Source organism: Neovison vison, chromosome 9, assembly GCF_020171115.1.
Source record: "Neovison vison isolate M4711 chromosome 9, ASM_NN_V1, whole genome shotgun sequence".
Taxonomy (NCBI): Eukaryota; Metazoa; Chordata; class Mammalia; order Carnivora; family Mustelidae; genus Neogale; species Neogale vison.
The window spans coordinates 59,970,662-59,998,101 of record NC_058099.1 but is presented as its reverse complement, the minus strand read 5'-3'; the positions used below and the strand labels follow the sequence as shown (position 1 = coordinate 59,998,101).

At 37.9% G+C, this 27,440-nt stretch overlaps 1 protein-coding gene across 38 annotated transcripts in view; it reads right to left on the bottom strand.

Annotated features, from left to right (window-relative positions):
• The window catches only part of PTPRD (protein tyrosine phosphatase receptor type D), a 2,250,073-nt gene that overhangs the window by 31,967 nt on the left and 2,190,666 nt on the right, over positions 1 to 27,440 (bottom strand). For all 38 annotated transcript variants that reach the window (XM_044265686.1, XM_044265656.1, XM_044265663.1 and 35 more), the window contains 2 exons: positions 17,111 to 17,230; positions 16,443 to 16,597 (listed from right to left, as the gene is read on the bottom strand). In XM_044265686.1, the coding sequence (XP_044121621.1) occupies positions 16,443 to 16,597; positions 17,111 to 17,230 (275 nt within the window). The remainder of the gene's footprint in view (positions 1 to 16,442; positions 16,598 to 17,110; positions 17,231 to 27,440) is intronic.

The following is a 27,440-nucleotide window of genomic DNA, read 5'->3' as shown; positions in this document are numbered from 1 at the left end:
TAAAATCATTTTTCTAGAAATGTCTCCTGAGGCATGGGAAACAAAAAAAATAAATAAACTATTGAGACTACCTCAAAATGAAGAGCTTTTCCACAGTGAAGGAAACCATCAGCAAAGCAAAAAAGCAACCTACTGAATGGGGAAGATATCTGCAAATGACATTTCTGATAAGAGGTTAATATCCAAAATATATAAAGAACTGTTACCACTCAACTCCTCTGTAAAAGCAATAATAATCCAATTAAAATGAGCAGGAAAATGTTCAATATCACTAATCATCAGGGACATGCAAATCAAAATAACAATGAGAGCATTTTACACCTGTCAGAATAGAAGGAATCAAAAAGATAGGAAATGACAAGTATTGATGAAGATGTGGAGAAAAAGGAGCCCAGTGTTGGTGGGAACACAAACTATTGTGGAAAATAGTGTGGAACTTCCTCAAAAAATTAAAAATAGAAATACCATATGATCCTGTAATTCCACTACTAGTATTTACTCAAAGAAAACATAACAAAACTAAACTAATTCATAAAGATATACGGACTCCAGTGTTTATCGCAACATTATTTACAACAGCCATGTGGAAACAACCCAAATGTTCATTTTACAGATGAATGGATAAAGAGGTGATACACACACACAGAGAGGAATATTACTCAGCCATAAAAAAGAATGTTATTTTTTTACCATTTGCAACAACATGAATGGAACTTGAGGGTGTAATAAGTCAAATAAGTCAGACAGTGAAAAATAAATACTATAAGATTTCACCCATATGTGGAATTAAAGAAACAAGACAAATGAACAAAGAAAAAAGAGACAAACAAACAAACAAAAAAAACCAAAACAAAAACAGGCTCTTAAATGCAGGACACAAACAGGTGGTAGTCAATAGGTAGGTGGGTGGGAACATGGGTGATATAGATAAGAAAGAAAAGGTACAAACTTCCAGTTCCAAAATAAATGAGTCATGGACATGAAAGGTACACCACAGGGAATATGATCAATAAGATTATAGAAATGATGTTTGGTTACAGGTGATTACTAGACTCACTGTGGTGAGCGCCAAGTAATCTCTAGAACTGTTACATTACTATGTTGCCCATCTGAAACTAAAATGACACTGTTAATCATACCCCAGTAATTATAATATGAAAACTGTGATGCTGTTAAGACTTTAGATTTAGAGAAGCAGTGCAAGATTATGGTGGCATGGAATACAGAGTCAGGCATCTTTCCCCAGGAGCCAGTGATAAGGAGTGCCCTTTACATTAAGTATGTTCATGGAAATTGAACATTTACCTGAGCAAAGGCTGCCCAGGTTATTAAAATCTCAAATGTTGAATGGCAGTTATGTAATGAGTTTCTTTTAAAAAATAGAAAATGAACTGCCATTTATGTAAACACTGCTTGAAATATTGATAACTGAAGCCAGAGATAGGTGCTTAGGGGTTCATTATACATTCTCTCTGCACTCGGATATGTTTGAAATGTTACACTGAAAAAAAAATTAGGAGAAATGAACTATTTTTCCCCTAAAATAAAGCTCTTCCCAAGTGTAGGGTCCCTCAGAGGGAAAAATAACAAAGAAGATGTTGTTTAGAACCCTTAACTGAGTTCTAATAGCTAAGACTGGACCTAAGTTTCTTATATCAGAGCCAAACTTTGATATGATGCAGCTTTAAAGAGAGACCGTGGACACTAGCGATAATTCCAGAAGTGCTACTTGATGTTATCTGTATGGAAATGTAGGCAGTATTCAGCAAAATGTGCAGTGTTCACCTTAGGGACTGTTATCCCTTTGCATGCTATGATTGCCATGAAGATTCACTCTAAAAATGACTTACACGCAGAATTATCATTTCAAATTTTTAAAATCTGTTTATTCTTAAGCCTTTAGGAAATATAAGCACAACAAAGGTATACATACATAGCTCTTCTAACGACCACATTCACAGAGATTCTTACTGAATTTTAGGAAAGGTACTGCCGACTTGTGGCTTTACTATTGTGCCCAACAAATCAATAATTTTGAGTTTAATTGAACCAAGATAACAAGTGAATTTCAGGCTGTAGTACATCAGAGAAAATAATCTGAAGCCAAGTCAATCATTTCCAGACACACAAAAGAGAGATGAAATGTTAACCACAGGTTATGAAGAATTTTGTGGTTTGCAACATGATTGGCTATGGTTTTTCAAATGAAAATAGTGAACAAGCGTCCAGACTGAGCAAGATACTTTGTCTGCATGACTAGAATTCAGCTGGGTTAAGGTTGATGAAGTGAGATTTTTAATTGACTAATTATTATTATTATTTTTTTAAATTCTGAACCCCCTTTGTCCATTTCTCCCACCACCCCAACCCCTTGCTTCTGGCAACCACCAATCTATTTTCTGAGTCTATTAGCCTCTTGTTTTTTGCTATGTGTGTGTTTTCTAGATTCCACATATGAGAGATCACACAGTACTTGTTTTTCTAAAGTGAATGATCACCTGTGAATCCATGTTGGGACTGAATTTGAAGGTGGTTGGAGAAAACTTCTTTTTATGGCTTTCATAAAACTAAAATTCCTAATCATTATCATATCATCATCATCAAGAACTGTTTAATCTACCAAATTGTATGCAGTTTTCCCATGTAGAAAAGATACCTTTGGCAAATGACCATTCGTCTACCTTGCTAGACGAATAGAACTCAGGCAGGCAAATGATTTGTACAAGATATCATAGTTAAGGGCATTCCAATATATCTAATTTTTCTAGATGTATAATTTTCATTTCTTAACTTGAGAGCCAAATATGGAGTGAAAGTCATGGGATTCTGAGTAGTTCTTATCAGCATATACTTATTATAAAAGCTTTAAGATCTAAGAGCTTAATTTGTTGCCTTGCATTTTTTAAATTCTCTATGTATGAACTACTCTAGGAAGTTTGATTTTCACAAAGGTTCTAAGATGTATGTAAAACATGCCTCATAGTTTGAGACAATCCGTGGCCCTCCTTTTGTCTACGTTAAAATTTAACAAACTTGGCTCTTAATAAAATTTAGAGGCTTATACTGTGACCTACTGAGGTTGTATCTTTTGTATATTTATCTTCTATATTCACATATAATATTCAATTGAGTTTAGTCTGAAAGCATAGTATAATAAAAAATACCCAGCATTCTCAATCTGTATAAGGCAGTGGGTAGGTCAAATCATGTTAACAGCCTAGCCTCAGTGACAAGAGGAGGCTCTGTCCACTTAGTCCTGCTTTTTATGGCTAGAGACCATGGCAGTGAGGTGAAAAAGTACAGATAGAAAAAAACATTCCAACTCACATCTCTTACATACAAATCTGGGGGCAGCTACAGATCCAAAAGGAAAAACAAACAAACAAACAAACAAATCAGAATATAAAAAAGAAAAGGTGATAATGTCCAAAATTTAGGTAGCAGTTTTGGAAGATATTAAATGGACTTTTTTCCTGCTTTCTTATTTCATAGACTGGCAAAAGAACCTGTGTTTTAGATTACACTCAGGGTTTTGCTTTTCTTCTCCTGTCCTATGAAGGAAATTCATGGTGCGCCTAGCCAGGCTGGTGAGAGTAGAGCAGTGGAAATCAGTGGGAATCTGCAGGGTCATCAGTGTCCTATTAGGGCTGAACAGGTTTGATGGGATAACATGGCGGTAGGCGGGGGAGGAGCAGTGGCTTTAGCAGAGTCTTAAGACCTCCTTCCCCACCCCGTCCCTCACCCCAGGTATGTTCTATGCCAAAAAGAGACTTCCTGTTTGCTTAATTTATCATCATGTGGTTTATCTTCAGCACAGAAACCATTTATATATGCAGGCATTTATTTCAAGATTCTCTTCCGATTTTCGTGTTACTTCATACATTTCTGTGAGAAACTCTCTCAGCAGCTGTACTTTCTTTAGAAACACAAATATACCTTATTAATGCTACTTATCAAGGCAAAGTATTTAAAAATACTTGCTAAACATTTGTTTATTTGCATAAAAGATTTCAGAGTTTTGCATAGCTTGATTTAGGGCATATAACAAACACTGTGAGTGTGTGAAAGAAAGGTAAGTGATTCCAGCAGATGGCATGGTCAGAGCAAAGGGTTTCCAAGTGCAAGAAAAAGCACAAATCCAAACAGAGAAGTCCAATGGCTATAATTGTAACACATTTACAGTAGAATGGAGAAGGTCATTTGCATTATGTTAAGAAATATAGGAACAGATTCTTATCTTATGTAAGTGTGTTACAAAAAATGGGGATTTGGCACATGGGTTACTCTCAGGCAATATACCACACACAGTTTTTATTTCGATTCCAACAGAAAAACAATATTGACAAATTTCTTTCTCTCTTTGCTTCCTACTTTATTCAATAGAAGAAGTAACAATAGCATCTGCTGCACTTGGCTGGAGCCTGGGATGAGGAAATTGTGGATGATGAGCCTCCCAGGCATATGGCCACTAAAAAGCTCATGCTCCAGCCATGGCAGAGCCAGGCTGGAGCTCCAGTGGAGCGGCAGATATAGAAGGCCGCCAGTCCAACCAGGGTAGGGCTGCCAAGTCAGCATGTAAAGTCGTTTTTAGTGGCCTGAGTGGTTTTCACCATCATAGCTCCAGGCATTACTGAAAGCAAGAGGAGTTTACCTCTAACATTCCCTCCCTCTCTCTGTGGCCTCCCTCTACCATTTTCTGTTGCCCCAGCCTTACTGACCACCTGGGTGCCCAGCACCTCCAGGCTGCTGCCCAGTTACCCCTCAGCCCTTCTTTCAATCAGTCATGGTCTTAAAGATCTGTGACACTTAACTGGCTGTAATGCATCAAAATCACCTATTCCAACCATCTTAGTTTCAAACATAATGCGTCCCTGCTGCTATGTAGATGTTTTCTGGCTATTTTCCTAATTCAGCTAGAAAATATGAAGGGACTCCTTAATCATATTAACTGGACCAAAATTAAAAGGACTATAATGCAGTGGGAAATATGTTGCGCCAACAGTCAGAAGACTTGAGTCCAGCAAGAGTCTATGGGAAAGCTGTCAACCTCCTTGGGTCTCATTTTATTTTATCTCTGAGATTAAAGAGATGCAGTGGAAAGGGAAAGGGGGTGAGGAGGTAGAGGGGAAGAAGGCAGAGAGAGAGAGAGAGAGAGAGAGAAGAGAGAGAAGGAGAGGGGGAAAGGGCAGTTGTCTAGAAAGCTTGAGATGTCCCTTCCCGGTCTGTGATTCACTGTAAATGAATCATATTCCTGAAATCATTGAGTTTCTAAAGAAGCTTATCAAATCTATTAATTCCTAAATCACAGGAAGATATAAAGAAAATATTTTTGAGATAGGATGAAATGGGATTAAAGAGTATAAATTTCTCCTGCCACAGATGTTGATATTTCAGAAAAAGAATCAGGTAGCAGTTACAAAACAAATTACATAGATTTTCCTCTACTTTTTTAAAACTTATTTCATGTATCAACAACAATAGAAACCCTCTGTATTTTAGGGTGGGCCTGTGGGTATTGCTCCATGGGAGGAACATTTACTGTGGACTCAGCCAGGCTGGCAGGAATGGAGAGAAGATCTGTGTGTGTCCAGTAAATAAGGTTCATTGACATAGAACTCAGTTCTGGGATAAATGAAGTCACACATCATTCGTTGTTTCTCCCATCATGTGGAGGAGTCTGTTTCACTACCCCTTGAATCTGAGCTGGCCCTTGCCTTGTTTTGAGCAAAAGAGTGTGGTGAAAGTGATGATGTGTGACTTCCAAGGTTTGGCCTCAAAAGGCTTCAGAAGCTTCTCCTTTGATCCCCAGAACTCTGAGACCACCAGACTGGGAGGCAAGGTCATGGGGAGGTGGGTAGGCTAGCTTATACAGGCTTTCCAGCTGGCTGCAAAGGATAGATCAGGAGAGGTCAGCAGAAGACCACTGCCTGGCCCCAAGTCAACCCACAGAACTGTGAGAAATAACAAATTGTGGTGGTTTTAAGTGAGTAAGTTTGGGTTGGTATTTGTAAGCCATGGTGGTTAACTGATAGCTACACCCTCCACTTCAGAAAGGTCACCAATTCCTAAGGCACATAGCTGTACCAGAAACACAAATATGGTTGCAATTTTTTTTTTAAAGATCCATGCTCTAAACCAACCCAATCTGAGACAAATGAACAAAACCAGATAAGTGGAAAAGGAATACTTTCCTAAAAAGATCATAATTCTCAAAGTCCTTTCCTTTCAGGTGTTAAAAGGAATTTGGGCAAGTATCTGTTTAGCTTTTATTATCAGAATGGTAGAGCTACAGTTTACTCTGCCTCAACTCATCTAGTCCATTTCGATATATCATAAGCCATAGGCTCTACATGCACCACTATGGATCAGTGAAAGTCTTAACCACTGACCCTCTCTTGGCGGACTGAAAGGTGGAGAAGGATTTTCCTTTAGGGGTGGGAGGAAGTGGGAAAAGTATGGAGGGAGGTGGGATGGGGAAAAAAAGAAAAAGAGACTTCTCAAGCTCTTTGGAAGAAGGTCTACAAAAAATAAATAAATGAAAAGTGTTTAATTATTTCACAAGAAACATCCTCAACAAACTCTTTCATTTAAAAATGGAGTATGCTGGCCCAGAAATACATAACCCGCAAAGATCAAAGAGCAAGGGATTTTTAGGACCTTTATGTTTGGGCAGAAGTTCTTGCATTATGACTCACTTATCTTACATCCATCTAATCTTTTATCTTTGGCTTCCACAAGACATTGAAAAAGAGGATAGCCACTAAGTCATATGCCACTTAAAGGGATTCCTAGGGCTTATTGTTTTGAACTTCCAGAATGCTAGACGTCCATACCAAGCATGAATATGAAGCAATGTGACTGATACGCTAGCAGAAAAACCCAGCATTTGTCAGCCCCAAGGACCATGACCCTTAGAAGTAGCCACCTTGGGAGGCTGAAGATTTATTGCTGCTGCATTAATTTGCTGCCATGGTGCGAAAGTGTTTTTGGAACTTCCTTTTGGCAGTCTAGTTAAGAGCCCGTCACCTGTTCTTCTGTATTCCCTAATGGTGGCATATCTTTGTCCTTGAAGGTGGATTATTTTTTTATTTACTTTTTTTAAGTGCCAAGAGACCTGTAGAGCCAAGTCTTGGGTTTGTATGGTTGGTGGCCAAGGTATGGAATATTGTTGGCCGATTTTTCAAGTTATGAGCCTACCTCACTATATGCTCTAAAAAGTGATTCTTAAGGGAAGTCTCATAAAGACGTCCCCCCGATGTTTAAAATGAGGATGCCATTCACAGAAAAGTATTTTCAAGCTTTAAAGCTTTGAAGTGGGCTATCATTTGGATGCATATATTCTGCACAATCAAAGATTAGTTTAGCTGCCATATAACAATGGTTCTCAATCCGGGGTGAATTTGTTCCCAAGGGGACATTTAGCAACGTCTGAGGGCATTTTTGATTGTTACAATCCTTGGGGGCATGCTACTGGCATCTGGTAGGCAGAGGACAGGGATGCTGAGAAGCACTGTTCAATGCACAGGGCAGTCTCCCACAACAAAAATTATATGACCCAAATATCAGTGGTGTTGAGGCTGAAAGGCTTGTCTTATAGTAACCATCTATTTTAACAAGATTTTAAAAGTGCAATGACATAACTACTACATATAGTACTATGTGTTTTTAAAGTGGTAAATTTTAAAGTGCTAAATAGTTGCCACTCACCTAGGTTAGTATATGTATATGCACACACACACACACACACACACACACGTATTTCTTCTCTTCTAAGTTCCAAGTTACATAGAAGTCAAACTCACATTTCAGAAAAAAGTAATAATGTTAATGAGAATCAGTTTAAACACATATTTTATGTGAAGCAAAACAATAACAAAAATGTCTATTAGTACAGACATTTATTGACTTCTTCCTATGTGGCATTACCTGGCTAATCACCACTTTACACATACCATCTTACTAGCTCTTTATACACAATACTGTGAGGGACCTACTACTATTATCCCCACTTTACTGATCAGGAAACCAAGGCTGAGAAAGGTGAAATATGTTGCAGTGAACAGTGCAGCTGGGATTTCAACTCTAATAAGCTCATTTCGAGTGATTTTCAGTACTAAACACCATTTAATGCTGTCCCCAAAGGGGATTTTCGATCTACTAAAAGCCATCTCTGTTGCTGGCTGGAGACTGTTTCACTCTCATTTGTGTAACATGAATTGGGCAAAATAGAAAATGGTGGTATGGTGTAGACAAAGAGGAACGGACCTTGAATCATAAAACGTGAATTCTCAGCCAGATTTTCTACTTACTAGCTGGATATGTGGTCTTCAGCAAGTCACTTAACTTTTCAGAGTCTCAATTTCCTTTAGTGTGGAGATGGTAAGAATATACACCTACTATTTTTGGTGTAAAGATTAAATCAAATAGATGATGGAAAGATGCTCTGTCAATTGCCACTTCCTTACACAAAGTCACTTGGTTGCAACTTTTGGGCATGGGATAAGAATGGAATGGTGACAGTTCCCCAGATGGCAGGTATTTTCAGGAACTACCCTTGATATCAGACACTGACATTAGTTGTTACTTAAAATATTGGCCTCACCTCTCCTCTATTGCCTTTATATCTGTCTTTTCAAATAAATGTTCCATTTCATCAGACAGCCAGAGTGCTCCCCGCCCAGTACCCCAAACACCTTCAATGTGAGTTTTATATTTTACACCTACTGGAGTCACTATGCAATTCCTTTTAATGTTTTCTTTGGGTTCAATTACTCTTAAGTTATTTTAGTGCATGTAAGGCATTTTTCTCTTACAGGGTTGTGCCATCAAACTATTGAAGCTCTGGTTTCCTGATTCATATCACCATGTTGTTTCATAAATTAAGAATTTTCTGGGGCGCCTGGGTGGCTCAGTGGGTTAAGCCTCTGCCTTCAGCTCAGGTCATGATATCAGGGTCCTGGATCGAGCCCCGCATCGGGCTTTCTGCTCAGCAGGGAGCCTGCTTCCCCCTCTTCTCTCTGCCTGCCTCTCTGCTTACTTGTAATCTTTCTGTCAAATAAATAAAATCTTTAAAAAAAAAAGGAATTTTCTCTGTATGCACAATTATTAGTATATAAGAACAGAACCTATACAATAGTTTCAGTGTGGTACAATTACTTCTCACCTTAAAATGTTTTCATAAATAAGGATACAATTTGTGTATTCCACCCATTTTCTTATCAAGAGATGTTGGTATTTTCAACATTCCCATCTTTCACTTACAGAAGACTAGTTTCTTTTATTAATTTATCCATGAAAATGAATCCCAGGTTTAAGGAAAATATGGGCCTATGGTTTGTACTTGTCAGCATCTCAAAACTATCACATACTTTGGCAGTACTTGTGGTCTTTGATCTAAAGAGATATTTGAATGAAACACATTGAGGAAAATAAAGGATGGAATTTAAATGGTGGGTTAAAATGCATTAAACAATTTTCCATAGCACTCTTAGCTCCTTTGGATCACAACATCTTTTATTTTTATGATCATATGCAACATTTTCCAAAAACCTTTTTTTACCTTGGAAAGGCTATTTTTGTCAATATTGGTTTGATATTAGAAGCAAATGGTTATGTTGTAAATATGATCTAAGTACTTTCTTGGTTGTGCTTTCACTTATAAAGTCAAAAATTATTATTAAGATTGGATCTTATGAAACTTTCTAACTCCAAATTGTCATTTGATTTTTATCAGACCACCATTAGTGGCCCCCTGTTACTTCCAAAACAGTATTTATCTACATCTAGTCCTCAGTTTCTATTCCTTGGGTTTTTTTTTTTTTTAAGATTTTATTTATTTATTTATTTGTGGGAATGAGAGAGAGAGAGAGAGAACAGATAGGAGGAGGCAGAGGGAGAGGGAGGCGCCGACTCCCTGCTGAGCAGGAAGCCTGACATGGGGCTCAATCCCAGGACCCCAGAATCATAACCAGAGCCAAAGGCAGACACTTAACTCAGTCAGTTAGACTGAGCCATGAAGGCACCCCTTATTCTTTCTGGTTTTAAAGTCTGGTTTGATTCTATGTTTGATTGTACAAGACTTTAATTATCTTTAGGAGGTCTATTTTACTCTTCTTGGAATCTTCTCATTTAGAACACAAGTTTAGGGGGTCTTGATCTATCCCTCCTTCATATTTATTCACAAATAGATTTCTCCTATAAAGGTAATGTATTCCCTTGGTCCTAAAAGGCATTAACTATGACTAAGAGTTAGTACCATGGGTCAAGAGTTTATAATTGACACAGTGAAATTATGGCTTCACCCCAATTTATTCATTCTTAATAATAAGCAAATTCAAATCAGTTGTCATACTCCTTTGGCAATAGTAAAATATAAACCACAAATTCTTCTGTAGAACAACAAAAAGAATAGGGCTCAATAGGGAGAACAGGGAACAAAACTTCTTTGTTTTCTAAGAGGAAGAATGAAACAATACGAGGAAATGTAACATATTACCTCTATGAAAATGCAAACTTAATAAATAGACTGGAAGTTCTATCCCTTAGTTTCTTTCAAAATCAAATTTTATAAGTTAGGAGAAAAATAGGGCATGTCTCTATTCATGTACTGCATAGATATATGTGAAGAGGTAATGGCAAATATCCACCTGACAACCATTCCGTCAACAAATATATATGAAGGAGGTAGTGTAAGGAACTAAGTCAGTCTCTGCAACAAGAAAAGTCAGAACTAGATATGATGATGAGTAAACAGGTCAAAGACTTTGAAATAGGCCCTAAATTTACAACCTCCTTGTGTTTAATAATCCTCACAAATAAAACATACTGTTCTGTGGATTAAATGAGTTATCCCTTAAGTACTTAGTGATATTTAGAAAACAGTGATGGCTCAGTAATGGGTAGTCACTGTGATTATTCTAAAATGATTAAGGGGTAGAAGAGACTCACATATTAACAATTAACTTTGATGCAGAATGAGTGGAATAAAGGCTAGCATATGGCCATGTGATGTGGGGCCAGAAAGAAAGGACTGACTCATTCTGACAAGGTCATTGGGACAGACTTAAAGAGTGAAATGCCACCCAAGTGGTGGCCAAAGTTGGAGGTGAGGACCAGCAAGTGAACGAAAGCCTGGAAAACTCACTTGGTCGATAGGGACAGGCAGCGTAGGGCACGCAGTGGCTATCACTACTGGCATGAAATCAGGTGAGTAAGATGGTCTTCCTCGGTCTCTGTTTATTTTTGTGTAAAATGAGAAAATAAGGTTCCTACCTCTGAAAATGATTTGTATGTAAAAAACATTAATACATGTAAAACACTTAGAACATGGCCTCTCCAGTTGAGAAGAAAGAATATCTGCTGTCGATTAAGATTCAATATGTTTAACTATTATCCCGGCTAAAAAACAGGGAGCTATGTTTATCTTTAACATGGAATGGAGACTATGTGGAAAAGGACATAAAAGAGTTGTAGAAAAAGGGGCTCAGAAATAAGTATAAGAAAGACAAAGGCAACTTAATACAATTAAATTCTCATAAGAAATGCCACAGTAGGGAGAAAAATAGTCTCATATAAAACAAACAAACAAACAAATAGTCCAACCCCGAAATGATCTGTTTCTATAAAAATTTCTAAAACACCACGTGGAATTCAGTTAACTTCAGAAAGCAATTATTGAGCACCTACTATGATGTAATAGCTGGATACAAATGTGCATAATCCGTCAACTATACCCTCTGGGATTTTAAGGCATATGTGATCTGTACATATACAGTTAATATGCTAAGTGTGAACCTATTTTATGAGAGCTCAGAGAATACAGTGTTTAATTCTTTCTGCAGGAAGAGTAATGGGAAATGAGCTTAAAAGGATTTTCCAGAATTTCAACTCATGTTTACAATATGAAGCAATCCCTATAAATGGATGGGTTGAGCTGTGTATAAAACAATAAGGTTATGGAAGGTTTGGAAGACCAGAGAGTGCATTCCAGTTTAAAGGCATTCAAGTTTAAATTAAAATAAAAAATACCATGGATGTCAACAAAACTACCTGAGGCCAATTTGCAACTTTTGCAAATACATGGCAAGTGCTACTGAGGTAAATAGGAAATAGGATTGAACATCAGCAGGTGGAGAGGGGAACAGGTGAAATTCTAGAGTGTATAAATATCATTTAGCAAGAGCCAGAGATAAAAGTACTTCGAAAGTGTAGCTAGGGTAGGTGACTAAGAGAGTGAACAATGAGGCATGAAAGAGACATCAGCTTAGATTATAAAGGGTCAAGGACACAATGCTAAGAGCTAACTTCATCTTGACGTCATCAAGAACCATCATTTTAATTTCTATGTATCCTTAATGGTATCATCTTACAAGCTCAATGGTTTCTCAGGTCTTTGTAAACACGGATTTGTTATTATAAATGATTCTAACTCACAGCAAACAAGAAAATGTTCTCTGTCACTGGGGAAAATTTGACAGAATTACCATTATGGAAAATATCTAAGTTTCTAAAAATCTATTAGACTAAATATTGCATGTTTAGAAATATCTGTTTAGGGATTCCTGGGTGACTCATTCAGTTAAGTGGCTGCCTTCAGTCTGGGTCATGATCCCAGGGTCCTCATCCCAGGGTCATGATCTCAGAGCCCCACATTGGACTCCCTGCTCGGTGGAGAGTGGGCCTCTCCCTCTCTCTGCCTGCTGCTTTGCCTACTTGTGCTCTCTCTCTCTCTCTCTAACAAATAAAATCTTTAAAAAAATATGTTTATTCATAGGATACATGGCTCAAGTCACATAGATTATATCCAAGTTAATATTGATTATTTTCTCTTAAGTGTAAATATATATACAGCTTTTTAAAACTCACTCAATTAATACACTAATAATTTGACATTATTTCATACTTCTATATTCTATGCACTATCCTAAGTGCTTTATCATTTCATATCATTTCAGTTAATCTTCATGAAACTCTTATTATTAGGGAGAATGTTACCACACTTACCAGAGAACAAACCCAAGCTAGCAGATTTGAAATAACTTGCTCAAAGGCACAAATCCCATAAGCAGAAAATCCAGCATGTGCACTCCTAATGCTGAGTTTATATGGTCTGTATGAACTGACTGATAGCTAGAGCTGGTCTTTCTTCCCAGGCCTGTAGAACCATTCTTCTATGACGTGGTAGACCCTAGCCTTCTCGACTTTCCAAGGTCTTGTCTGAGATTACCACTAGATTATGCTCCTCGCCCTTTCTTACTACTGACTGTAAGAATTTTCCTTCTGCATAGTAGCTCTTTTTAGTCCTGGCACATTTATCACTAGACAGGACTATTGGAGGAACGTGAATCTTCTCTTTTTCTGCCCCCTCTCCCTCTGTTTGGTCTACTACCAGACTTCATTTAAAGCCTCTTCCATTCTCCCAGAATCTGTTTGGCAGAAGGCTTGGGTTTGAGTTTGTCACTACTTCTTCATAACAGGGGGAAAAAATAAATAAATAAAGTCAAATCCATTACAGGAAAAAAAATCACAACATGAAATACAGTATTTACTAAATTTCATAGTATTTGTGTGATCATTTACAACATGATCATGATTACCATCACTGATAACCCTCTGTAACTCGTGTATTGTGGCTTTCTGCAAAGTTTCTGCCTGCTTAGAGATGAGTTCTACACTGGCATTTCTTGGGTCCCACACAAGCAGTGGTTGTCTGCAGTGATTTTTCTCTGACACTCCATCAGAAAAATTGTGCTCTGAAGTTTGAACATATATTGTGTCCAAGTCAATATCAGAGCTCAGTTTACGCTCCACTTTTCCCTCATTTTTTTCTCAAAGTCACTATCAAATTTCTTCTATCGATATACCTACTTTTCTGTTTAATACAAAGCTTCTCAGAGCCTCAGGCACAGCACTTCCAAATGTCAACAGCTATTAGCACTGCACATTCATCTTTGTTTCCTTATTTCTCCAAAGTCGTCTGCATCTCTCAGAGGTGAGTCCAGGTGCCTTAACGTAACATAGGGGTGTGGGTGTACAGAAAAGTGTATGCGTTTTCTCAAAATAAAGCCTATAGCTACCTACCTTATCTCTGCTACTTGCCTGCAAACTTTTCTGGATCCAACTAAGTATCTAGCATATAGCCTTATACCTTGCTTATGATCAAGAGAGGATAAATTGTGTCTTTAAATTATCAATCAGTCATTCTGTCAAGTTTCCTGGGTCCTCTACCTTAATTCACAGAAATGGGAAACACATTTTGAGAGAGGGAACATGCTATATTTCAAACTGTAATGCAAATACAATGTTTTATGAAAACTCCCAAGTTAGGTTTCCTTAATTTTTGTTCGCATTTATACGTCTCAATGTGTGTGTAGGCGTTTTTGTATGTATCTCTGTATGTGTGTATCTGCGCAAACTGCCTTTTTGCTCTTAAGCATATGAGGGCAACCTTTCTTCAGTGAGCCCGAACTTCTTGTTTCCCTATTCTGCAGCCAAAATTCACTTGAAAACATTTCCTGTGTGATCTTCATAATCAAGTTGAGCTGGTGGAGGAGGGGCATGTCACCAGGCACGATGACTCTGACATATTCCAAGAAGTATGTATAACAGAGTATACAGACTGGTCAAACTAATGCCTGCTGAAACCAATAGGCAGGAGAAACAGAAACCTGCTGTCATGATGCAAAAGCATTAGCTCAAGTTAAGAAAAATAATTTTTAGTGTTTCAGAACTATGTAAAACAAGGGAACATAGTGTCCGGTCCAGAAGAGCAAGTACTAGATTATAAAACATGAGCAGGACTATGTCTGGCTTCCTAGCTCTCTCAGTGCTTACACCAAACCCTGTAACTTCTCTTCCGCTCTCTCCTCTTGAACTGACATACCTTTAAGACCATCAGACAGAATAAAGCATGGCAGAGAGCCTTGGAATTTATAAAATACTTTATAAATATAATGTGGTACGATTAGTTTTTGTTGGGAAAAAATTGCTGGGAAAGAGAAATAAGCATCTCCTTGTTCAAAACCTGCTAGGCCGCTGTTTAAGAATTACCACTGTAGCATGGGTTAGTCAGGGGAGTTTTATTGCTTTTATTTTGATCTATGTTGTCCCCATCTTTTTGTAAAAACGTTTCTAGGATCCAGGGTATTACGCTCAAGTATGATATGGGATGTGAAAGAACTATAGTATTAAGTGATGATAGAAATGGTTTGTGACAGATGCTTTCTTTTTTAATATACTCACCCACTGCAGTTTTACTTGTCTGTGCAGCAGAAAACCATATTCTCTCATGTTTGAAGTACCCGGTTTACAAAGAACTATTAGGGATTATATCAATTATACATTTATATAGTAACATACAGAACATGACCAGGTATCTTTAGTAATATGTTCGTGAGAACATATTTGAGAGGAACTAAGGAACTGGTAAGAAATCAGTTAAATACTAAAAATGTATAAACACATATATAGTAGAATCTGAGTGGTGATATAAAGAATATTAGTCAGAATTAAGTAAAAAAAGTAATAAATTATACAACACTTCAAAAGAAATACAGGCTCATTAACTCCTAATACATAAAATAAATTCTTCCAAAATATAGGTATTTATATTATATTAAGTAAATTTTAAAAACTCAAATTAGTATATTTTCTATATGTGACTTGATAATACTTTATAGGAAGGTATCTTTAAGCAGTATGAAACCCTCTCTGAAAGCTTTTATACTTATAGTATCATTTTGTTTGAAATTTTCTTTCCTATACATAGTAAAAAGGTTTTTATCAGCCCAGGCCACAGGAACTTATCAAATAATTCATCCATCTATCTATCTATCTCTCTATCTATCTGTCATCTTCTAAAGAATATTCCTCACATAGATGAAACTTGAACCAAATCACAAGACTGATTCTTAATTCTTTTCTGTTTCATATAGTTATTACTATGAGCACATTTAATTTTGAGTTTACATATTTATTTATTTTTGCTCCAAAGAGAAAATACCAAGGATCATAGTTGCTTATCATGTCCAGAGGGGCATATTCATCCACATCAAATCCTTTCTACCATTGTTAATATAAGCCTTGTTTGATTAAAAAACACCTGCTTTTTTTTTTTAAGATTTTATTTATTTATTTGAAAGAGAGGAGGAGCATGAGAGGGGAGGGGTCAGAGAGAAGCAGTCTCCCTGACGACCAGGGAGCCCGATGTGGGACTCCATCCGGGGACTCTAGGATCATAACCTAAGCTGAAGGCAGTTGCTTAACCAGCTGAGCCACCCAGGCACCCCCCAAAACACTTTCATTATTTATAAAGCAATCTACTATTCCAGAAATTGGGGTAGTAGAAATTGGAAAGAGACTATCCAATGAGAAACAATTTAGCTTTCTGTTTCCTCGTGGACCTTCTGACTGTGAGAAAAACAAATGCTCTCAGTGGTTCTTACCTGCAGTGCACTACCATGGGTCCTGCATCAGGAGGGTTACAGGTTTTGACTCTCCGTAAGAAAGCTAGGAAAGGCGTAGGGTGTTCTGGAACACCATGATCAGGCCAGGCAGTGAACTGGAATTGTCTTACTTCTCTCTTCTCGCTTGACCCATTCTGTGAAGTAGGAAGACTGGGTAAAATTTTGTGTTCCTACTCTCAGGTTGTAACGACGAGTAGCAACATGGAAGAGGTAACATGAAAATGTGCGGTCTTAATTCCTCCTCCTACCCTATGACCTTTGGGAAGATGCACTCTTTGGAGCTATCAATGTAAAGCTCTTTGTAAACAAGTATTTGCTCAGGGAGATGAACATTCTTAGGTGAGAAGCATTGCATTTTTCAGGTGTAACTATCAGGAGTTCGCCTATTGTATTTTACAGTAAGAACTAATTCTTCTTCATCTACTCTTCATTTGCCAAAACTTCCGTCCAGAGCAAGAGTTCCACATTTACTGATAAATCACTGGAGAAGGAGAAAAATTGCTGAGCGATAATGGAAGAATTATTTCATTCTTCACCGTTGCCAGTGGAATCAAGATTTAAGTAAAGTCTTAAGATACCGATTTCTCAAAAGATGCTTTCTTTAAAAAATGAAAAAGGGAAAGGGAGGGGTAAAAATAAAGACAAACCTTGTAAAGTGCAAAAGTCCGCACACAGTATGTGGCCAACTCCACCGTATCTAGAAGCGTCACTTGGACCAGCCCATGGGTTTCTGTGCCTCTACTGGGCCAATACTGGTCACACTTCACCTAGAAGAAACAAGTGACACATTCAGGGCAGATGCTCATCAATTTCTCTATTAGCTTCATGTGGGGTTACTGTTGAAGGAAAACAGCTTTTTTGCATTTCATTTTATGTTGGTCTTTTTCTGGCATGCATTCTTGTTACTGCTCTGATGCCAATATAAACCACATTTATCATACTGGTAGGAATACTAAGCAGTAACAGATTCAATTTTCCTGGAGAAAAATAAATTGCAGATTGTTGCTGAGTAAAATAAGGAAAGAGGTATTTGAAACTTTAGAGCACTTGAAAAGAAAACACAAATTTGTTCTGGGATATATGTTATGAATTGCATCAGGAGGATTACGCTCAGCCATTTAAACGACATGGTGAGACAATTAGTGCTCATCATCAAGGTTTAAAAGGCGCAAGCTAGTTCATCTTAAACTACCAAATTTCCAAATATACTTGCTTAAAGAAAAGTAGAAATAATTTGTGAATCTATCAAGGTATAATAAACAACATAACATTGTAAAAAATGCAAGATATATGGTATGTGTATTCAAGACAAATTAAGTCAGTAATGTGCAGGGGAAAGAAGCTGTGTGTTCTTTAAAACCGGTCTCAAAGAGTCATACACTAATGTGAAGTTTAAGTAATTTAAAATTCATTCATTTCAGATGAATAATCTACAATTTCTATGTGGAATTGAACAAAAGTACATAAAAAGTATTCAAGCCAATTAGTTTAACATGCAAAAGAAAAATAATTCCAAGTCTGGAATACATTTCAAACTTACTATGTACCATGGATATTAAAAAGCGTAATAAAAAATGACAAACACAACACTGTATTTTTAGTAAGATCATAGATAATATATTTACCCTTTCTATCTCAGATTAAAAGAAGATAGGAGAAATTCTTAAATGAAATGCATTTCTCTAGATAAAGAAATGTAATACCATTTTATATTAGGAATCACACCTTGTAGTTGAAAAAGAAAGATTTCAAAGTCATAATCTCTGGATTTAAACAAAAGCAATGAGGCATTATTATCATAGACACTAGAATTTTTTGGTCCAGTGAATAGAATTGCTAGATAATTATTTGCTTTTATGTTGAATATAAATATTAGTAGCATTTGTGAATAATATTGTAATTTTCTCTTTCACAGACATAGCGTCTGCTCCTCAAAGGACTCGGGCTCTTTCTTTCTAGACCGTGGGCCTTCTGAAAAGACCGAGGTTTTATCCTCTATCCAATTTCCTAGACAACAAAAAGGAGAAAACCACTTTAATGCACAGTTATTCAGTAAATTGGAGATTGAATTTACAAGGTTTGACTCTTATGCCTTTATTTCAAGGTAAGACCACACAAACACATATTTTATAAAAAACAAATAAGAGGGGTTCAAGTAAGATGGACTATTTGTGTCTTAATAGGATTTTTAAAACATACTTATATGTTTTCTAGAAGCATAATATATTCTTTTATGTTTATATTTTATGATATGTTCTACTTAAAGAATAGTAACAGAACGGAAAGACAATACTCTAAGGAGAATATTTATGTAGCATGACCCTGACTAACCCTCTTATGTTTTCTGACCATCCATTAAAACCCAAGTTGGATGTGGCTGGAATTAGCAGAGGATACAACCTGAAAAGAGCCAACACTCTTTAAGTAGCCCTGATTCAGACTGAAAGAAAATCACAAAAATTATGCCAAAGGCTCTGATTTAAACCATAAAAAATAAATGTCAAGTTGATGTCGCGCTGCAAAGGACAAAAGTAACTTTGGAGACCTCTTACTGCAACATTTGAGAGGATGCCAGCAATGTGTTGAGCTAAAAAATCAAGAGAGAAACTCAACTCATTATTTAATAGTTTCAGCTGGATGGCAACCCTTTCAAATCAAAATCAGCAGATCAAATTCCACAGAAACAAATATCTTTATGGAAGACACAAAAACAGGAGGTTAATGCAATGTAATGATCTATAAGGTCAGTATGATGTACTGAACCAAATTCAATGCAATTATATTTCAGAGCTAGGAATTGATTATCATCAGACCTTTTGGTAAGATAAGACAAAGGACATAAAGGAAAGAACCATAAGCCAGATTTTATGTGACCTCTGGAAAAGTCGTTTCATTATTTAGTGATTTTCCATCAACAACTCCACTCCATCCCTAAGACATAGCAAAAACTGAAGTTACACTAATTATACTCCTACTTCAAGTACTTGGACTGGCTTCTTTAGGAAAAAGAAGTATCGGAAAACATTACTTAAAGGAGGGAATGTTGTGAACATTTTTAGCTAAAAGAAGAAGAAAAGGAAGTTTTGTACTCATTTGAAATAATGTACTCGAATTTTACTCTTTACCAGAAAGAAAAACAAAACAAAACAAAAACAAAACCAAACAAACAAAAACCCCACTCTAAAATGTTTCAAACTCAACAGCAAAAAACTGGGAGCAATTTTTTCAAGCAAATATATTTGGGACGCCTGGGTGGCTCAGTTGGTTGAGCAGCTGCCTTCGGCTCAGGTCATGATCCCGGCGTCCTGGGATCGAGTCCCACATCGGGCTCCTTGCTCGGCAGGGAGCCTGCTTCTCCCTCTGCCTCTGCCTGCCTCTCTGTCTGCCTGTGCTCCCTCTCTCTCCCTCTCTCTCTAACAAATAAATAAAATCTTTAAAAAAAAATATATATATATATATATTTAAACATTGTTGTTTTCTCTCAAGAAATATTTCACAAAGGGAGTTTATGAAAAATAAATATTTTGATGTATGTACACATGCACACAGAAGGTCTCAGCAACAGGGTTAGAAGCATTCCCCAGGCTTCTCAGAACAGCTACAGCAATCCATTCGTCCCTTCATTAGTTATTACCTTGGTACTCTTTTCTCTTCCTCATTCTCTGAGTAGCCCACATGCTTTCATCTGCTTTCTAAGGGCTACATTTAAAGGGCTAGGATTTACTGACATTCTTTTAAGCCCTTCATTTTTAGACATACACTAAACAAATAATTTCTGATTTCAACATTAGAAAGCAATTGGGAGCTGTAGTGAGTGAGGAGGCAAATCAAGGGAACAGGAGAAGAGTTAAACATGTTTTTACTTGGACAATAGCCCCTCCCTCCACCTTTTCTTCTTTTCCCCTGGGAGAAGATCTCAGAAGGTATTCCTAAAGAGAGTTACCAGTTTTAGGCTCTATGTACAGAGCCCAGGATAGGAGGCTCCCTTCTGAGCATCTAAGAACGAGAAGGCAGCAGCTCCTGAATGCAAATACCAGTGCTTGCCTTTTCCTACCTGATTCTGAAGTGACTGACATCTTCAGGACTGATGCACAGAAGGCTGGACGGTCCAACTGGATAGCTGGTAAACTGCTTTTCTATTTTTAGGACCAAAGTCCAGCAGCCTCATCTGTTAAATGGGTACCATATCTCCAAAATGACAGGGCTAACATAAGGCTCAAAAACCATGCACTGAATCTCTAAACCCAATAAGCATTCAATAGGCAACAGCTATTATTAATTCTCAGTTAGACTATTTTCCCCATTTTTTATGATAGTTGTTATAAAAATTTAATCATTCTAAATGTGAACAAAAGAAACATGTTATTAATCCCCGTGGATAGGTATTTTGGAGAGGCTAGGTGGAAGCAAGATCTTAGCAACAATGGGGACACCAAAGTGAAATGAGATGCAGTCCTGCCCCCAACCCATCAGCTTTACTAACTAAATATAGAGGTATGCTTACACCTGCTGGTTCTTCAGATGCATAGTTGTGAGATTTCCAAATAACTCCCTTCCTTTAACCTGAATTTTAATCAAATGTGAGAAGAGACTATTTTAGTGTCTGAGAGGAAAAAGGAGAGAAGCAGAACATGCCACCCAGGCTGTGGTTTAGAAACCTCACCCAGTAACTCAATCTGAGGCCTAACCTAAATAAGACAGGTCAGATTTCTAGCGAAATTTGGGGGAGATAGTTATTTTTATTATTACAAAGTGATTACTCTTATGTGGTAGTTTCATTTCTTCATAATTATGGAAAGAACAAGCTGACCATCGCTGTGTATGCTATGGAATTAATTTATACTTCCTCTTTCATGGCAACCTATTAAAAGCAACTTGATGGAATGATAAAACTTGCTACTGGAAATACCATATAGGATTTACCCAGTAGGTCTGCTGACTGTGCTTGGGGGAAATGCTTACTTTCTAGTTCCATTTTTCACTTCCATACGGCTTATCTTGGAAGTGTGTGGCACATCGCAGACATTCAACAACTGGAAGCCAACTTTATAATCAACTATATTGTGATCTGTGTTGGCCTATTTTTAAATTTCCCAAACTTTCTGAAAGCAAAACCTTCTCATTCCAATTTTAAAAAGACTCATTGAGCATGGCAGCACAGTGAAGATCAGATAAACCAATATCTTTAAAGGGTCCAGCACCCCTAACACAAAATCCACTTGTTATATGGTACTTGGAAAAGCTTGCCTAGGGCCAGATTATTTAGCCAAAGAAGGACTTAGAATAAACAATAAATGATAGATTGGAAAGCACAACAGTTGCTCAAAATAACTGGAAATTAGTATCTACTATGTTTGGCCAGAGGAGCCTTTTACAAGGAGCAAATAGAAAGTATTCTAACATTAGATAATATAAGTCAAAGTTAGTCTTGGGAATATGGAAATGTTAATATACACTCATGAATACACAATTAATAAGGGAGAATATAATAAAAGGAAGTTTCATATAATTATTAGGATATATTTTAGTGGATGGATAAATTATATGCTGAACTGTTTGTTTCTATAGGTTATAATAGCTCTCTTGGCAGTTTTAAAGACCAGCTTCAATACTTGATTATTCAAAAGTAAGTATGGAGATCATCTCAATGATTCTATTGCCTTTCAGTGATAATGTTACTCTTTTCACTCAACTAACATTTGGTCATATCTATTCCTGAATGGCAAAAGGGTAGTCTGGTTTGTATATTCCCCTCTTCATTTTCTCTTTGTTGACCACTACAAGGTGGAGATCAAGTACAATGGAATACCTGAAATGAGAATAATATTAAACATTTGACTACAAATGCAGTAATAGCTTTTCATAAATAAAACCAGAAAGTTCAAAAATACTAGTCTCTAAATAAACAAAACTATTCATTATAAAACAGCTTATCTGTTTGAACACTTCAAAAAAATTGCTATTTCCTTATTTCCTTTTGTTTGATGTGAGCTACAGACTAAATATTTGTGTCCTACCTCACCAAATTTGTAGGCTGAAATTTAATCCCCAGGGTGATGGTATGAGGAGCTGGGGCCTTTGGGAAAGAGATTAGGTCTAGGTTGGAGTCCTCATGAATAGGTTTCAAGTCTTCCAACAGAGACTCCAGAGACCTCCCTCCCGCCTACCACCATGTGGGGATACAAAAGGAAGACCATTTTCTATGAACCAGGAAGTGGAGCCTCACCAGATACCTAATCTTCCAGCTTCTTGATCTTACACTTCCCAGTTTCCAGAATGTGAGAAGTAGATTTCTGTTGTTTATCAGCCACCCAACCTATGGCAATAGACTAGGACAATGTACCTACCAGAAGTTCATATAGAACCCATATAGAGACATGCACTAAACTTTTCTAATGACTTCCCCCATTAAATAATCAGTCATTATATCTCAAGTTTCTGGCCTGTCTTTGTAATCAGAGAAAAACTCTATGAAGTATCCCTTTGTCCTGGCAAGGCAGCACTTGAATGTCAGCTTTTTCCCTCACAGCGGTGGCCCTTGGAGTTCACACCTCAGCCCCAATCTCACCTGGCAGCGGCTGGGTGCTCTACATAGCCCCCTGGTTACCTCAGTGTCTGCCTGGATCTGCTCAGTAGCTGCCTGTGGCCCAGCAATACTCCAGCATCACCATTATTGAGCAGTATGTTAGATGACTTAAAGTTTCAATGAAAAGACAATTTCTGTATACCTGTAGTATCAGTACTTTTTAGCACTTTAACAACCAGTACAATTAGACTGATGCATACCAGCTGAACCTCAGCTTTGCCTGAATACAGAGATTGACCCACACTTCTTAAAATTTTAGAAGTGACCTCACCAGCCTGGGAGTGCTATAAACATGAATGTGGACAATGAGAGGGGCTTTGCACAAAGTCTCCAAGAGCAAGACTGCACCTCTTCTTCCCAGCCCAGCGCTTTCCTAGGCGATAGTGCCTCTATTTCACTTTTGCAGGAATGTTTGTTTTGGGCCAGAATCTGTAGGCTGCCATTCTAAATCGATGGGATGGGGGCGGGGAGGAAGAAGGGAGAAAAATCTGAGAAGCTAACATACTGAGAAATTGGTGGGATTCTTTTCCTTTTATCTGACATTGTGTCTGTTGAGAAGAGAAAACCAAGAGTGTGGAACTGGCTAGATAAGGACCCAAACATCCTTCAGGTTGCCAGTATGAGCAACATTCTTTTTGTTGCCAGTGTCCTATTTACATTAAGTATCCACCACTCTTCAAAAACAAGCCCATACATCAAGCAGGCTCCAAAGGCAGTGTTTGTGCTGCTGTTTCTACAGTTGCTTAAGGAAAGAGCAGTTTCTGTTGCCCTAGATAGGCAGTGCTTTAGGCTGCAGTTTGAGAAATTAAATGTTCAAGGCCTTGGGCGCTTCCAGTTCTATTTGGAAAAGGACACAGACCTGGCATTTGGAAAGCATTTGCTCTCCATTAAACTTACCGAACCTTGACAAAACAGAGAGGCCAAGAATTAGTCTGCTGCTGGCCAAGGCTGGGCCTTCCAAAACCGATAACGACAATGAAAACAATAACACTGCCATTTATAATCTTCAACAGGATTCTGCCAACTTCTAACCCAAAAGGACCTCACAATCTGAAAAGAATCTCAAGATGTGTTTTACAGGAAAACAAGAAAACATTTTATCAGAATCTCCTTTGCCTAGAATTGTCCTCTTGGCCATGGAACCAAATGGGAACATGTTTCACCTTCCCCCTATATTGGGGGAAATATACAAACGTGAGGTTCAAGGACAGGGGAGGACATCAGAGGTGGAGGGAGTGATCATTTAATCAGAAGTGTTCCACCCATCAAATGTCAAGGCTCTGTATTCTAATTCCCTAAATTATTAATACAATGTTGTTAACACCATCCCAGTCCCTTAGGCCTTGATAGAATCTGATGTCCATTCATTAAAACAAACAACAAAATTCAGTGGAGCAAGGAATTTCCCCTGCTATGACCTGAGATAAACTAAAATTGTGATGCCTAAAACATCTGACCTGCTCTAGCAATAGATACCACCAACTGGGTTGCATAATTTTTTATCTGGGAACAGAAAATGGGATTTAGATCATCTGGAAACCAAGTGTAGAATTCCTCACTTCTAACCCTATGCTTACACCACTAATCAAGGTGGCCCACACTGAATGGCAGTTCAAATCATGTCCCCTTTGTTAAGGGTCAAAATTTCACTCCTTATCCTCAATATTTATAGCACTAATCATAGCACGATATCACAATAATAGCAGTTGAAATGATTCATATCCCACTATAAAGCTTGCAAGACAACAGAAGCAAAAGTGACCATCAACCATGGGCAGTAAGTAAGGGTAAGCTGGTGAGGACAAGAGAAAGTCAGATATCCCTTAACCTTGGTTAAGCTGTTTCAGTTTATCAAGGCTGCTGAAGAATTTGTTAAGCAAGAGGCTTACACATTCCCTGCATCTTGTATTCTTTAGAATGGGAAACAAAGTAGAAGAGGAATCGCCAAAAGCAAACAGATGAAGGGGGGCAGGGGAGAAGAAAAGGACAATCGCCCACTAAGTAATAGAGGTTCCTGGGCCAGGAGTCACCTTGGCAAATCCTACCTTGGAGCCTCCAATTGTTCAAGCAAGGCTGCCAACCATGTGTCCTAGTTGCCCACAAATAACACCCTTGGAGTGGAATTACTCTCCTACCAGAGCTTCATTTTTTCCGAACTTTTCTTCCCTCCATGTGGTTGCCCAAACCGATTCATGTGCTTACTGGCATGTTATGAAACATGGAAACAATTAGAGACCACATTCTAGGGCACGAGAGAATGACTTGCTACAGAATCAATGAACTATGCAGAACTTGAGAGGATTTGGCAAAAAAGATGGAAATTGTAGAATAAGACCTACTAACAGTATCTCATGTCACACACCACGTTCTACAAGGCTTTAAACTGATCTGTGTGTTTTCAGGCAACGATTGTACTTTACTTTCAAAATCTGCAGTTTATAGCCTTACATTTTGTTTCTTTATATTTCCAAATGACACTCAGAGAATATTCAAGGTACACATTCTCTCTTCAGGGTTTGAGAGCTGAAAGCACACTACACAAACAGTCTTCTAAGTTAAATTTGGAATTCTTGCAAGGCCACATTTGGGGGGGATTATTTGAAAATCAAAGATCTTAAGTTTCCAAAAGACCAATTTGAGTCTTAAGTCATCACTCTTGGAAGGGCTTCTTTAGCCAATGAAATGTTAAGAAAGGTCAGTTTTTAACAAAAGGCTAGTGAAACTTCTAATACATGCTAATGAACCCAAGAGCCTTTTGTGCGAGTTCTCTGTTCTAACTTGGCAAAGGTTTAAGCACTGCTACTTTGTCATCCAAAGGCCTGAGTAGAGGCAAAGCACAATGCTAGAAAACACAGGACACGGGGAGTAAGGAGGCAATTCCCTAGCATTGTCAAGTAAATAAGAGGATGGGGAAGGGTAATGCAAAACCGAATCAAAAGGAAACATTGTGCCAAGAATATATTGTCTTTTGTGACAATTACTACTACATGTAATTCATATTGATATTACTATTTTCATATTGCATTGTTTGAAGATTATGGTTGCAGTGGAAGCCACAGCCAGAAGTCCTGTGGTCCATGTGCCGACTAATTAACAATTCCTTGCATCAGTGTCTCGATTCTGCAGATTCTGTCCTGGGGAAGGCAAGGGCAAAAGAAGCCCATGTTCTGAGCTCTGTTTGATCACAGTACATGGGTGTTACACTGGAAACGGTGGGCAGAATTCATCATGAGCAGTGACTGTGAGGCTGGTCAGGATTCACCGGCACCCACAGAGAACAAACACATTGCATTTGGGAATAAAACCTGAACTATTTGAGAGCAGCTTTAGGGGAAGCTGATGTTCTGGTACACCCTCCTAGTTCTCTGTCTCAACCAAACACTAACAGCTGAGATTCACTGAGGTGACTTTGTCATATTCCTTACCTTGGTTAATGCCACAATAATTCTTCTATGTAATTTAAAAAGAGCAAATGAGACTTTTGGGGATCCCGGTCATGTGCTCATTGTCACACAGTAGTAAGCACTATGGCTGGGATCTAAACCCAAACATTTGACTTCAAGGCACCCTTCCTTAGGACTGTGTCATATAATTCCCTTCTCTCTGATGGTGGTATCCCTAGACAGTCTTGTGAAATATCATTTATCTTCTCTTTCCTTTCCTCTTCTTCTCTCTTCTCCATCCCAAATCACCAGTCAACATGTACTCCTGCATAAAAGTATTCTACAGTACACAGAAGTGTTTACACACATATGCACATATACTTTTTTTTCCCCATATACCAACGTGTGGGGTGAATATTATTTCAAGAACCTGAGTGAGCCTTCTTCCAAATGATGAAATTTCAGGCTTCAACTCCTGGAGAGGTGATTTGTTTCAACTGCCTAGACCATCTCCCTTTTTGAGGCAGACTACAAGCAGTGCCTAAATAAAGTCAGACTAATTCAAACATCTGCTTTGAAGCTGGCTACTCAGAAGTGAAAATTCGTAGAGTTCCCAGATCAGCCTGCATAACTCACAGAGTTCCTAAAGTGTAAAGCTATATATTTCTGTAACAATTAACCACTATTTTGAGAAACTCAATCCAAGTTCTTAGTTGCGAATCCAGGAATGCTTTCCCCTTTCTTCCTAGACTTTAGGAGAAACAGCAACTGGATAGGGAAAAGGTGAGGTGGGAGGATATGAGGGAGAAGATGCAAAAGCAGGTGAGGTAGTTTGGGGGACCAGAACTTTGCTAGATTCCTCAGTTACATTTGGTCATTTATTCTCAAGCATTCTAGACTGGGGAACAAGGGGCTTTGGGTCAGGGCTCATTGGTATGGTCAGATTGAGGATGTTGAGATGCCTCCATGTTGGCTTATGCAGGCCATCACAAGTTTGGGTACAGAGTG